The following is a 15,537-nucleotide window of genomic DNA, read 5'->3' on the forward strand; positions in this document are numbered from 1 at the left end:
AAAATACGAGTTCAAATTGATATTTAATAGTGATTCGATCAAAACACGAGAATTTTTAAAATTTCGGTTTCTTTTGAAGGGCGTCCTGTTTTTAACACGAGCCGACGAATTTCATCCAACATAGCGATGAAATCAATGACTTAATGTTAAATCGGTACATTGCGTTATTTATTGAAAAAAATGAAGAAAAATATTCTTCAAAATAAAAATTCCTAAATAAATAAATGGTGCAAACAATGATATAATGAATGAAAAAATATTAACATATAATATAAGAGCATTAGGACAATAATAAAATCAATATTTACAATAAAAAGAAAATAATAATAAAAAAATGATATGCTAATAATATAATAAAAAGAGCAAACTGATACAGAATGGGTAAGAAACAAAAAATAAAAGAGTTAGAAATACATTGAAGCAAATAATAAATGTGACAATAATATTAAAAACAATAACAATGCATGCGATATTAAACGTAATAATAGTATTAAACACGAAATAAAAACAATAAATATATATACATATAATAATAGTTAGTAAAGTGACAGAAACATGATATTAAACACTAATAATGTTACCTATATACATACGTATATATACTAAAATATAAACATAATAATAGTATTAAAAGGTATATACATAGTATTAAAAATATATAAATAATATATACATATTAGAAATAATAATAATAATATTAAAAACAACTATTAATAGTATTACATAAATATACACATATATATATTAAAAATATATACATAATAATGATATTAAAAGCATGTACGTAATATAGTGTTAAAAATACATACATAATATAGTTATTAAAAATATATACATAATATAATAAAATATATGACTAATATGATATTAAAAATATATACATAACATATAAAAAAATATAATATTTTAAAAAATAATATACATAATATAATATTAATATATGTATGCGAATATGGAGTATAATATATATATTGAAAGAATACATATATGGCATATGAATATATTAACAAAAACAATAATATTAAAAACTATTAATAATACTATAATATATATAAATATTAAGTAAAAAAATAATAATAATGAAATGCTAATAAATAAAAAAATATAATAATAATAACAGTAATAAAATATAATAGTATAAATAATATTAAAATTAAAATAAAATAATGAGAAAAAAGTGAAAAAAGGACGAAATTTAATTAAAAATGAAATTTTTGAGGCGAATTCGAAATAAAAACAAAAAGGAAGGACTTATTTGAACGCGCGTAAAACGGTAGAGGACCAAAAGCGCAATATTCCCTCATCCTAAAACGCAGCGTATGGCAAAGGACCAGATCACAAAGCGCAACAAATTTTGGGGCCAAATTAAGAAATATTAAAAAACTCAATTGCGAAAACATAAAAAGGTGGAAGGGTCATTTGCGCAATTAAACCCTTAAGTAAAAATACGCGGATCCTTGGAGCGGGTCGGGTCAACACACGGGTTAGCTCAAAACGACGTCGTTTTGGGGTTAAAAGGCAGCCCCCAAAACGATGTCGTTTTGGGAGGCTATAAAAGGGCCTTTTTCAGAAAAAAAAATCATTTGTGCTGCTGGAGAGAAAAAAAAAAGAGAGAGGGGAGGGGTGAGGTGAGGTGATTTCCGGCCACAGGGCCGGTCACCGTCCGGTCGCCGACCGCCGTGCGCTGTCGCAGGTCCGCCGCCGCCGAAAGTTCAAAAGGTATTTTTTTTTACTTTCTTTTATTTTATTTTATTTTATTTTGCTTAATATTATATATCTTTTTTTGATAGATAAAGATATATACTAAAAAAGATTTAAAATAAATAGAGAAAAATGATGAAATCACCTTAGGGTTTCTAGTTTCGACTATTAATGCTTTGGTTCTCTGATTTGGATTGATTTTCTTGCTTGATCTACTTTTTTTTTTTGAAAATAATGTATGTATGTATTGAAAATTGTCGAAAAAAATCCCCTTTTTACATCACTTTGTTCGGCTTATATAGTCGTTTTCATTGCTTTCTAATCCGTTTTTGCTGCTTGCGTGTCTGCTTCATTTTGCAGAGTGGTTGATGGTGGTGGAGTGGAGGTATGGTGGCTGACGGTGGATGTGACAGTCATGTTGTCAGAAGACCCTAGGTGCGGCGCACCTAGGGTTTGAAATTTTTGTTGTTGTTTTTTTGTTATGGTTTGGGCTACATTGTTTTGGGATTAGTGGGCTTAGGTTTAGATTGGGTTTGAGGATGGGTTAAATGGGTAGTTGGGTTTGGGTAGCTTGTATTGTTAGTTGGGTATTGGTTTAGGGTCTGTTTTGGGTTTAATATATTGGGCCTAAAGTGTAAACGGGACAAAATTGGCCTACAACATATATTATTTGTCAAGTTTATTGTGTTTATGAGATCTATGAGGAACTAATTCTCTTATGGGGGATTAGTGAGTGGAAGTGTGGCTAATTAATGACTATGTATGGTTTTCTTAACGGCTCAACTGTTTGGGAGAGAAAGAACTTAAACCCAAGGCCTGACGACCCTAAGAAGTCATTTAGATGGGAATTAACCCAAAATTGGTATGGCCTATCAGTGATCACCTTAGCCTCAAACCAGTTTGTTCTGTGAGGTCGAGAGATTAGTAGTTATTGCCGACTCATTAGTTTACTGGAAGATCGAAAGATCCTGCTAGGTTAATGGGCTAGTTTATTGAATAGAAACCCAAAAATAGTAATTAGTTATGACCACCAAAGTGAGCTAATCACCCATAGCTAGATTTGATAGACTTTATAAGTTAGTTTTTTTGAAATTCTTTTCATTTATGGTATTTTGTTCCTTTATTTATAAAACCCCAAAAAATTCTATTTATATTTTATCGTAATATGTTTTAGTTAAAGTACTAATTAGATCTATTTGTACTTAGGTTAAATTAATTTAGTACTCGCCTCTCTTGGGTACAATCCTCGTAATACTTACCTACTTCGTTGTAAGTATATTACAAACTAACCCGTATACTTGCGGATACCGCTTATTTCATATCTCTTGCGCATGATTCTTACTCTGGATGTTGGTACCTCTGGAGGCTATCAGTATGTCACACTATGAACGTCACAAGTGAATAAATCCATAAATGAATTCATGATCTATTTTTCTTGGGTCCAGTTCAATGTGCTGTCAGTCAAGCCAGTCACATCTATGTCTCTATCTTCTGTGAGTTATCCGTTTCAATGCCCAAGACAAAGCATCTCCCCAATTGGACTTGATATACAACATATTAGACTAAGGGTATGTTTAGGTTCATCTACTAATATAATTTGTCTTTTCGTATTACGATCCGCTTAATATTAGTTTAAACATTAGGCAACCAATGAGCAATATTTACTTTTATTTTTCTTTACGTAAAAAAATTGTATGAGGACATTATACAAAGTATTAATGTAATTCATGAATAATTTTATTAACCAATCTGTTTTAAAAAATTACAAGTGTTCATTAACAAAAATGCTACACTTAAGTCACTAGATCCAACATTTATCATTAAGCTCACCTCCTTATCCCTCCTTCTCTCACCTCCCTTTTATCTCCAAATTATGGAGGATATGGTTCAATATTAACAAGAACCAAAAAAAAAACAAACTATCAAGTTTTGTGCATTATAAAAATGAAATAATTCTTTTTAAGCTCGAATATGATTCATCATTTGAGTACATTCTAGTATATCACTCTTTTCACTCACAATGCTTTTGACACGTTCAGTGCTTTTATTCAGTCATCATGCTTTTAACCTTCAGATTGCTTTTGTTCACTCACAAAATTTTCATTTAAGCATATTTTAGCAAAAGTTTATACCAACCATGTTGAACCAGTTCCTCACTTTTTCACTCAAGTACACATTTTGAAACCACTATAATGTTGCTACCTAACCTTCAATATCCAAGGCTTTACGTCCATTTCATGATGCAAATCAAATAATAAGGACATAGAATGTTTAAGTTTCATACTCAATTTAAGCTCAAGGTCTCAAAAATAAAGGTTCATCAAGAAAAGATAAATAAAGGCTAAAACATAGGACCTAGGGATAGCATAAAGGTATGCTTATTTATGCTCTAGTTATCCAAACAATATCTTAGGTCATCCTCAAAACATTTCACATTACACAATTTCAATCATGCTCAACATTTACACAAATGAATGACAAAAGATTCAAGCACTATCTATCTACAATTATCTATACAACTTATCTATCATTTGACACAAATTCATACATATTTTCATAGAAAATAATCACCTCTAGCCTAATATGCAACTTAACCTTATTGAACTAACTAATCTACTTTTAGAGAACTAAATTAACTAAGATCAACCATAATTTGTGTGCTTTGAGAGTCAAATGCACATTCAATACCAAAAACCAAATATATCAATGTCAAACATAATTCAAACACCATGCATTTCAAACAAAAACATAAATAATATTTTTTAATAAAACAGACAAAACAAAAAAATAGAAAATTATGTGTCTCCCCACACTTAAATTACATGTTGTTCCTAATAAGTTCCCAATTAAAAATAAGTTTGAGAAAACTCCCTCGATACATGATGTGCATGGTAAAACAGTAGAGTAGTCCTCAAATTCCGTTGAAGCTCTCAATATTGTGTAACTTTTAATAGATAAAATTACATAAAAAAACAAACAAAACACACCAAAAACATATATATATACAATATTAGAAATAAAAATCCAATACTCATCCATAATTACATCACAAAGTCAGAAATATAGATGTAATGTAATCACTATCGAAGTCTTTGCTTGTCCCAAAATTTATGAGTTTACACTAAACAAATTCAACTTGATACCAGATTAAATAAATCCGTAGGTATTTTCTAACACCAATAATTCAATCTCCCAACTATGGGAGGCAATTTTGGATGTCTTTACTTCCTTTTATTATATTATATTATACTATTATTTGTATATTATGATATATTTGTATGGCATTTGAGATTTCAACTAACCTTAGAGTGGTGAGCATTGCAACGGTATCAGTCGTTATGCACCGTTTAAATTTTAAATTAGTATGATTCCGCTCAAGTTTTATATTGGATTGATTATTTATTTATATAAACTATAACGTAAAAATTTAAAAATTAAAATACAATTAATACAAGGTTTCAGAATCGAATTAGGTTGAATCGATTAGGCCATTGGTTCGTACAATTCAATTAAATAAATCATAAAAAAAATCATTTCAATGGTTTTTTTAGCCTAGTTCAACCAGTTTGTACCAGTTAGTCCATCAACTGATCGAATGCCTCTCTTCGGACCAATATATTAGTCGGTTCCAGATTTAATTCAAACAACCATGACTCTAAGTCTCTGTACACTTCGTACATTTAGAATTTACTCTCCCTATTTTTTTTTCAAAAATTTAATTCTTCTACTTTTTGAATTTAAAAATCTACTTTCAAATTATATATAACTACATAACATTTTAATAAAAAAATTAATGATATTAACTATTTGAACTAATTAATAATATTATAAATATATAAATATTATATTATATTAAAAATTAAAATATAAGAATTAAATATTAAATTTAAGCATAATAAAAAGATCTAAATTAAAATTTAATCATTTATTTATAATAATATAAAAGAAAATAGCCATGAGCTTCCTTTTATATAGAATTATATAGATTGGCATGAAATAATTGAACTTTTCTTTTCATAAAAAGTTGAGTGTTTTTCCGATGTTTCGTATGTTTCAATCATTTTCGATCAATATTAGTTTGTGCGGGTGTGTATCAATCTATATCAATTAACATTTTTTTATCTTGACCATTTTATTATTTTTTACAATTACATTAAAATTAAAATATAATTAATCAAATTAAGTTATTTAACTTAACTAATAATTTTAAATTTTATATTTATATACAAATATATTTTTAAATATATAATTCATTAATAAACTAGAAATTAGATTATATATAATATTTAAATAATAATAATAAACTCAAAATGGTATATTAAAATGTAGCAATATTTGTTACATACCCGTATTTGAACAAAGACGAATAAAAAAAAAGAACATACACTATTTTTACGTGGAAACTCTTACGGGAAAAAATCATGGGCAGAGGAGAAGAAAATTCACTATGTCGAATTCGAATGATTACAAAAAGAGTTTCGACTACATCTATTTATAGGTTGAAAAACCTAATTCTAATCAAATTTAAATATATTATGCTAATAAATGCTAAATATATTATACTCATAAATACTAAATCTTCTAGAAAGAAGATATATTACGCTTCTTCTCCATCAATACTAAGTCTTCCAGCTTCTAAGCATAGATTCGACTCAGTTAATTCCCTGCATAGTTCAAGATAGGCCCGTGGCATGTTTTGGAAAAGATGGCTTTGAAAGAATTCGTGTCAAGGTGGAGATTGTTAGAGTTGTGTGACACAAATTCTAAGAGATTGCTTGCAAGTCAAGTTAAACAAAAATATATTTTCTTTCTAGAAGATTTAGTATTTATTAGTATAATATATTTAGCATTTATTAGTATAGTTTATTTGACTTGCTAATTTAGCCTATAAATAGGCTCTTTTACAACATTAGAAAATACACCCATTTGAGATTAGAACTCATAACACATTTAGAGAATTTTGTCTTTACGTTTTGAGGGTTCTTTGTTTTTGGGCTTTCGAGGTTTAGTTTTTTATCTCCATCTTTTATACTCTTCGTTCTTTTGCCATTATAGTAAAATTATCTTTGCCAGTGATTTTTTATTCTCTTTGGAGGAGTTTTTCCACGTTAAATTTGTGTGTTCAATTTCTCAATTTATTCTACTATTTTTACTTGTTCGTTGCTTAAATCGGGTCGATCCTAACAACGATATATACCCATATGGTATTAATAACCTTGACTTAAATTGGGAAAATATTTGATGCACTATCGATGAAGAGATTTAATGCACTATCGATGAAGAGATTTAATGCACTATGAACTAATAGTAGGATAACACCTGTGCAAAACAAAAATATTAAAGGATTTAAAAATAAATATAAATAACTTTATTTTAAAAAAATAATTATAACTATTAAACATAAATAAATGCAAATACATGAAACCTGAAATTCAAAAATCATAACCATAATCCAAAATCTAAAATATGAAATCTGAAATCCAAAAATTTAAAACTCCAAAGAGAAACAAAATAATTATAGTTAATATTTAATTATGTTTAAAAGAAGTTGGTATTTATTTTTAAGTCTTTTAATATTTTTTATTTTATACCAACAATGATGTGTCATATTATTATTAAATGATAATATATGAGTCCTATACACCGACAATATATCTTATATTAATTCTTTATAAAATATGTGATTATATGACATACGCCTTAACATATTTGGAGTTAAATTTAGAAAAAAAAAGAAAAAAAAAAAAGAAACATATCTTGATTTGTATACAGCGGTGGTTAAAACTATTGTCAAATAACTCGTATTGCACAAGTTCAAACTGTGTTATCCCATCTCTCCCCTAATATTGTATAAAATAAGTGTAACATCTGTCCAACAATAAAATAAAAAAAAAATCAAATGTATATGTCACATCCCATTAAAAAAAAAGTCAAATAAATTATTTAACAAACTTAATGAAAAATAGTTGATATGGAGATTAAATTTCCCAACAGTTCATGAGGAAACCACTGAGCAGCTAAAGGCTTTACAAAGGTGTATTGTTGTGCCAAGTTGGTTGCACCTTTCGACTCCAAGAATGGTTGACGGGTCGATTACAAGCATATATGTATATTTAAATCTGATTGGTTTTAATATTATTATTAGAAATCTACATACACTTTTTTTTTTTTTATGTTTGCAAAGGTTTGACATCAATAAAATTAAGAGTCCAACACTCTACCATACCTCTATTAGAAAAATATTACTGATAATAAAAACAGTTATATACTCCATTGCTTTTCAGTAAAAGATTTTATATATTTACATCAGAGATTGTTAATTTGTTATGCATAATAACAAGCAATGTCATGGCTTTCATTTAATCCATATCTCAAGTTCTGTCCGAATATAGCATAGCTTAAACGGCAAGAAACTAGCCTGAGAAAAGTTAACAATGTTATGAGCAGTGAGAAACTTGGAGGCGACAATCACATTAGGAGTTCAATCAAGTCTAAGCTACTGCTTTATTCTCATGCAGAATAAATACAGATCATGTCACAATGCCACAACTTGTCTGTTAGAAGCCTCATTTTCTTCAGCTGCTTCATCAGGACGCCCTGCCCAGCCTAGGTTCACGGCCAAGTCCTCAACCGCCACCTTGATCACATCAGTTCGAATGCCTATATCAGTTGCATATCGGGTCATACAGTACATTCCGGCTGTAACTGTTGCCACGCCTATAGGACTTGGCATCAAAAGCTTTAGCGGGGAAGAAAGAAGCGCAGCCAATGGGGCACCTATCACGGAAGAGGCCTGACCACTTCTTCCAATTCCTAGATTGTCTAGAATCAGAAGACCAGTTTTGCAATACAGAGCAAAATCCTCGCAGTTATTCTCGAATATGTCATAGTTTCCAAACCCGTTTTGAAGAAGATACATTGCCCGGTGGATAACTGTTTCAAGAGGATCAGAGGCTGCAGTGGTGCATGTGCCTCCTCGCACTTTGGCAAGGAAAACGGATGGGGTCACCCCGTATTCAAAACAGTAGAGAGATCCATTTCGAAGGAAACAATCCAGGCATGAGAGTACTACCCCACTGTTTGGCTGCCGGAAGCCGCAATCAGGGAAAGTTGGACAAGTTGATTGAGGGAATGTCGGATCTAATAGATTAGAAGATGTATCAATGCTGGAATCCAAGTTACGTTCAGGTCTAAAATGAACCACCTTGCTTCCACCAACAAAGATACCTACATGATTTGACATTCAACAAGCATATGCACAATATTGAGCTTGATTCAAGCATCATCAACATCCTAGAAAAGTTTGAAGATACCTTTAAAATAAGTGGTACAAAGCCATAAAGTAGTAAGGTAGAATAATGAGTTGATTATGAACTTAAGATTAATGCAAGCATGGTATAATTGAGGATTTTGATACTGGAATAAGAAGCAAGAAGCAGAGATATGCTTTGGAATTAAGGCAAAGTGAAGAAATGTCGAGAAAGATGATATGACTCCTCAAGACATAAATAACTCAGTTGATGCTGCCATGAGATCAGTCTTAAACCACCTAGAAATGAAGGAGTCCAAGAATATCAGCTACCATTTCAAGTTTTAGCAGTTAACCTATAGAACAAAAAGAATGGACCTAAAATTTTGTTGCTTAAGAGATGCATGATTGGGATCGGAACTTCGAATCTTTCGTGACAATGCAACTTCTGAACAAGAAGAAAGGAAAGATAGAAACAAATATAAGAATAGGTGCAACATTTAGGATTCTGGCTGTGGGATAGTGGCCGAGACTTATTGTCCTCATAACTTTTTCAAGCTAAGAACTCTAGACTTTTGAAAATAAAGCTAGTGAATGAACTTCATCATAGTAACAAGACAGTATTTGATTGCTCAACGACATAACCAAGTAACTGTGTGGCCTTTGTAACAATTGCTTTCTACAGAACACTTTACATAGCTAATTTGACAGAGGCCAATCTTGATTCAAAAGAAAATGTCAAAAAGCATCAACGGCCAATGATAACATTCCTGTAGCTTAAGACAGAGACCACCATATAATTTATCTTCCACTTCATTCCCCAGGTTCAAAAGGGTTTAAAGTTTTCTATTAGCTCTCTTCATCTTAAAATATTACCTCTCAGAACCAGTACTTGTTGGAAACGAAGAAAAGAAAAACTCAAAACCTCTGACAGAAAATAAAGGATGTCATCATGTCAATCCTAGACATTCTACGGCACAATGACAAGGAAAGGTATCTTAGTTTATAAGACCATTTTCAGTTTCAGAGCTTCTGGAGTAAATTTTCACCTCTTCGTGAAAAAAGGGGTAACTTTTACCTGTATGTTACCAAGATCCAGAATATTATTGGTACAAAATAGCCAAAAAAAGACCAAAAGAATTAGAATTGCAAGATTGAGACATGGAAAATTTTCGAACATTTAGTAAAATCTACAAGAAAAAAGAAAGTAAACTGAAGCAAGCAAAACGGGACCATGAATTTAAAAACTCAGAAACCTAGATGAATACCCAGATCACAAGGCATAAAGTTTCCAAGTCCTTTCTTTTACAGAAAAGAAGAAACCCATAAATTTCACTCAAGTAAAAGAAGGAGAGAAAAGATACCATGATGAGAGTAAGCGAAAACAGCTCTGTAAGTGTAAATATGATCTCCTGGTTTGATCTCATTCCTCTCAACTCTATTTGTAAGAAGACCCATTTTTGACCTTTCTTCTTTGCCTCTGATAATGTATCACTGCTCACGCAGCAACTTACTTATGGTTGACCCCCCATTTTTAAGCCTCTGTGTTCTTAGCAGCTTGGATTAATGTTTTTTTGGCTGAAATTTTTGGTATTTTTATGAAGGGAAAGTACGTGCTTAATTATTTTTTTATTTCTCTAATAATATAGTTTTTTTCTTAATTAAATTTATTAATTAAAAATAAAATAATATTTTTTAAAATACTAATTATAAATATTTAATGGTTATATTTAAATATTTAAAATATAATTTATATATTCTAATTAAATTTTATAAATAATTAATATTTATTACTTAAAATATTTAAGATTTATATTTTATTTATTAAAATATTAACAACTAGTTATAATAATTTTTTTTATAATTTTATTAAAATATAATAATATTAATTAATTTAAATATTATTTAAATATATATTTGTTATTTGATAATAACATGTCTAAAATAAATATTTTATTTTTTCAAAGTATTTTTTGACAACAACCTTAAACACTCAAATTTTAAACTAAACTTTTTAAAAGTATTTCTCAAAAATATTTTTTCATATCACTTTTTAAAAGTATTGTCAAATTAACACTTACACATTAAATACTTTTAATTTTAATTTCGGATATGAATGTGAAATTGACCATCTTTGATGTACAAGTTTCCTTTGTTGTTTTTCCTAATTTCTTTGGGAAGTTTGGAATCTAAATCCACCATCACGAGGCAAAGAAAGTTGATCAAGCTAAGGATCCTAAGAGCACGTTTGGTTCGCTGTATTGGATTAGAGCTGTATTGGATTAGAGGTGTAATGGATTAGAGGTGTAATGGAATAGAGGTGTAATAGCAAATCAACTGTTTGGTTGAATGTAATGGAATAGAGGCGTAATAGTAATCTTGTGTTTGGTTGAATGGAATAGAGGTATAATAGCATAATGGAAAAAACTAAAATGACTAGAATACCCTTACCATAAATTTATTTTGGTAAATGATTATTGTTATTGTTATTTAAATTTTAATAAGATTATTAATATCAATAATAAATAATTTAATCATATTTAAACATAATTATTATTAAATATATTATAATTAAAATATATAATTTAATAAAATTCTTAATAATCAATATTCTTATATGAATTTACTCAAATCATAATATATGATACTATAAAATATAAATTAACATAATTATTATTAAATATATTATAATTAAAATATATAATTTAATAATATTATTAATAATCAATATTCTTATATGAATTTACTCAAATCATAATATATGACTGTTATTGCTTGTGATATTCTTATATAAGAATAATTAATATTCTTATATATTATTCATGTCTGAATATAATGCTCTCATACAAAATTTTCCAATTCATAATTGTTCTACAATTTGAAAAATGAATCTTTTTAGATGCTTAATTCAGGGCAATGTTAGAAAAGCAAATATCAATTCCCATCATCATGTCAAACCTTTAGGTTGAACAAAAGAGTAAAAAGGGCACTGCAGCTTTAAGATTTGAATTAACAATACAACTCTGATTCACTTTAGCAGTCATTCCTCCCTAAAAACACAGATATGAATGATCAGTCTTAAAAAGAACAACAGCTCAATTTTACTAGATAGAGATTTGCATTCATCAAAATCCATACAGGTCTGGCAACAAAATACCCCTCCCCTACTACTGTCTCATAAAAGGAAAGAGAATAAAAACACCACCTTAGAGTTCCAGAGTAATAATATAACACTGTATAGCTGACATATTTCATAACGTTTTCATCTAAATTACATGTCCAAGGACCATGACATAAACAAATGCCTGGACCATGCTTTACACTGAATAACACGATCGCCCAAATAAGTAGCATTTGATTTCAGTAACTAATGAACACATACAACAGGTACTTCGAGTGCAAAGTTCATGAATTTCTTCATAAGTCCACATCTGCCATTATCACACTTTGTCAGTAGTCAGTTGCCGGTATTGCCATTTCGAATTGCACGACGAAACTCAGCTAAGAAATCCATCTGTGAGCCAGATGAAGGCCTAGTATTGTTTGCTGGGGACATCATCTGAGGAAAAGCAAGTCAAATGCATAAGGAATGGGGACCGTGAGAAGAAGAAGAGGTGAAGGATGAAAGAATACCTGATGGGGAAGTCTGAAATTCCTCCAGGCTGAATCACTAATTCCAGAGTATAGAACTGGTCTTTTTGAAACAAGGAAAACCACAGTAAAAGGAAACAACCATTATGGAAGAAAATATCCATCAATAAACAAGAATGGAAACAAGGTCAGACATAAGGAGAAATAGGAGAAACAAAAAATAGAAATAAAAAACGACATGACAAAGGATGCCCAATATGACACTCCCAAGATCCTCTAAACAACAGGCAGCAAACACAGAACTGCTTGCAACCACAAACTAAAAGAACAAAGATAAGCATATTATGCGAGCAAAAAGAAAAAAAAAAGAAGCAAAATATGCTATAGCCTATAGGTACATTTCGACATAAAACTTACTGCCATACTAAAATCCATATCAAATTAAATAACCTACAATTTAAACAATGACTTTGCTCTAATACTGGGAAATCACATCAATGCATATCAAGATACACACTAAATATACAAGAAGGAAGACATCTGATATTGAAATACCATCAATCTGCAAAGATGATCTCTTTACAATAAAGTCTCTATAGCTATTCATACAAGAATATGTATAACAGCTTCGACTAACAGCTACTATTAACTCCTTAGCAGACTATAATGGATAGCAAATAGTTACAATTGAACCAATTGTATAACACTCCACTTGAAGAAGTGCTAAGCCTTGCAGATACCTATCTCCACCAACCACGGGGCTTGCATTCCATTTGTAACATCATATTCGGCAAATGCTAATTCACAAGCTTGCATGAGTAGTGGTTTCTTCATAACATGAGCTACCCCGAATAAAGACTGCCAGGAAGAACACAAAATAGTACAATGAGCCATCTACGGATGAAAAAATTGCTTGAGTTGTCTTTTGGACCAAAATTAAGGTGAATTATCATAACAGAGAGAATTTGGATGCTTATGCAAGCTAGTAGTGATCAACCGAAGGTAATATAATAGCAGCATTATGAGTAATGACAATGTTACCATGGTCATGGCCGGTTAGCAACACACTGTACGTAAAGCTAAAATTAAGATAAAAATAAACAGAAGCACGAAAATTCTAGGGAGGTAAAACTGCAGCTTACCTGCTTGAATGTAATTGATGCATAAAAATAAACCGAAGGAAATCATGAAGTTTAACACAGCCACTGCACGAAGAGATCATTAAAAACTATTAAAAGAGAATGGAATAGCTGCAAATGATTTTCTTAAAGGAAAGTAAACAATAATGTTGAACAATTCAGAATATAACAGATGTGCAACAAATGATAAAAAATAAAATATACTATGCTGAACAATTGTATGGAATTCTCACTTGTATAAACTCAAACATATCAAAGATATATATGTAAGTAGCAATCAAAACTTACCCTCCAAACAAGAAAAAACCTAGAAGTATATAAGCTTCATTACATGTTACCTTGGTAGAGCGAAGGATGACTCTAGTTGATGCTCAAGCTTCTTTGAGTTCAATAGACCCAAGTCTAATAAACGCGAAGATTCTTGTTGAATCCAAGGACCAAACCAGATTGCACATAAAATTGCTCTTATTCAAATACTTTTAGTAATTACAATCATGGAGTAAGTTGAGTATACACTTCTAAAAGGACTAATAGCCTATCAAACTAATATGGAAGTCCAAAGCTATGGTATGGTTGTAAGACTAAACACTTTTGAGTTCATTGCAGTTCCTCATATCTAGCTTTCAGTTTTAGGTACTCCCTGTAGCTGCTCTGTGACAACAAAGATTAAGAATCATATGTTTTAGATTTTTAATCAGAATTTTTACGACAATCTATCAAACAGTCTGGGGTGTGGACATATGCTGTAACTCGTGATCAAAGAAATTAAAGTCACTGGCCATAGTAGTACTGGCATATACACACAAACCAGATCTGTGACAGCCCAAAGTTGACCCTAGTCGGGAAGTGGTTTCGGGACCGCTAAACCGAGTCACCGAAATGTTTGAATGTGATACTTATTGTGTAGAATATGTAATTATGAATGTGTGAAAATTTCAAGCTTCAATTTGGTTGATTTCATGTGAATTTAGTCAATAGGACTTATGTGAGAAAATTCCAAAATGTGATAGGTCAATGTGTGAGGACCTATTAGTGCATGTGGACAAAGGGGGGACTTGCATGTCAAATTTCCCCCCCTAATGAGTGGTGGCCGGCCATGACAAGGAAGGATGGGCAAAACATGTCATGAAACATGTTTTGTTAGTGGAAGAATAAAATAAGGAGTATGGGTAATAAAGAAATGGAAAACAAAAGAAAAAAAAATGTGTGTGTAGTGTTTGTCCCCCATTGCCGTGAGCTAAAGAAGAGAAAGGGGGGAATTTTGTTCATCCTTTTCTCATCTTCATGCTTGCCAAAAACTAGAAAGAAAAACAAAGAAAAATTTTCTCATCCTTTGGTTCATCCTTGGCCAAAAAGTTTAAGGAGGAAAGAAGAAGAAAGGTGAAGAGATTCGGCCATGCATGTAGCTAGGCTAAGGTATGTTTGATGATGTTCCATGAGAGGCATGCATGTTTTAGTTGTTAGCTTGAGTTCTACCTAACCCATGGTCTAAATCTTGCTATGTGATGGAAATGGCACTTGACCATGGATGAATCATTCTTGGTTGATGTTTGATGTTGTGGTGATGAAGCATGAGGATGAGTTAAGATTCGGCCTAGGTGGAGGTTGTGTTAATGCCATTGCATGCAAAATATGAAGCTTGTTAATGATGCATGTGATGATGGCTTGATGATTCTTGAACCTCCTTTTTAGCATTTTTTTTTTGTGTGTGAGCACATATGTGCATTGGTTGCTAAATGGAGAAAAATCGGCTAGCAAGATGTGTGCTAAGGCCGAATGTAACTTTGCATGTTAATGAGCAATGCATGTGTTAAATTGATGAAAAGGGGGAGGATGCTTTACTAGTGTGTACATGTG

The 15,537-nt window shown here is 30.7% G+C and overlaps 1 protein-coding gene across 3 annotated transcripts; it reads right to left on the reverse strand.

The window, feature by feature from the left end:
- Positions 1-8,035: 8,035 nt before the first annotated feature.
- LOC107936674 (protein LEAD-SENSITIVE 1) lies at positions 8,036-10,541 on the reverse strand. Of its 3 annotated transcripts, none has more exons than XM_016869421.2 (2): positions 10,315-10,541; positions 8,036-8,928 (listed from the first exon to the last, which is right to left on the reverse strand). In XM_016869421.2, the coding sequence occupies exons 1-2, from the start codon at positions 10,406-10,408 to the stop codon at positions 8,237-8,239; spliced, it is 786 nt and encodes a 261-aa protein (XP_016724910.2). In that variant the 5' UTR covers positions 10,409-10,541; the 3' UTR covers positions 8,036-8,236. The 3 variants fall into 3 exon arrangements, with proteins under 3 accessions (XP_016724910.2, XP_016724912.2, XP_016724911.2); XM_016869423.2 differs by having other exon boundaries at positions 8,036-8,841; positions 10,315-10,534; XM_016869422.2 differs by having other exon boundaries at positions 8,036-8,994; positions 10,315-10,493.
- Between the last annotated feature and the right edge of the window lie 4,996 nt (positions 10,542-15,537).

The sequence above is a fragment of the Gossypium hirsutum genome, chromosome A08 (assembly GCF_007990345.1).
Source record: "Gossypium hirsutum isolate 1008001.06 chromosome A08, Gossypium_hirsutum_v2.1, whole genome shotgun sequence".
Classification (NCBI taxonomy): domain Eukaryota; kingdom Viridiplantae; phylum Streptophyta; class Magnoliopsida; order Malvales; family Malvaceae; genus Gossypium; species Gossypium hirsutum.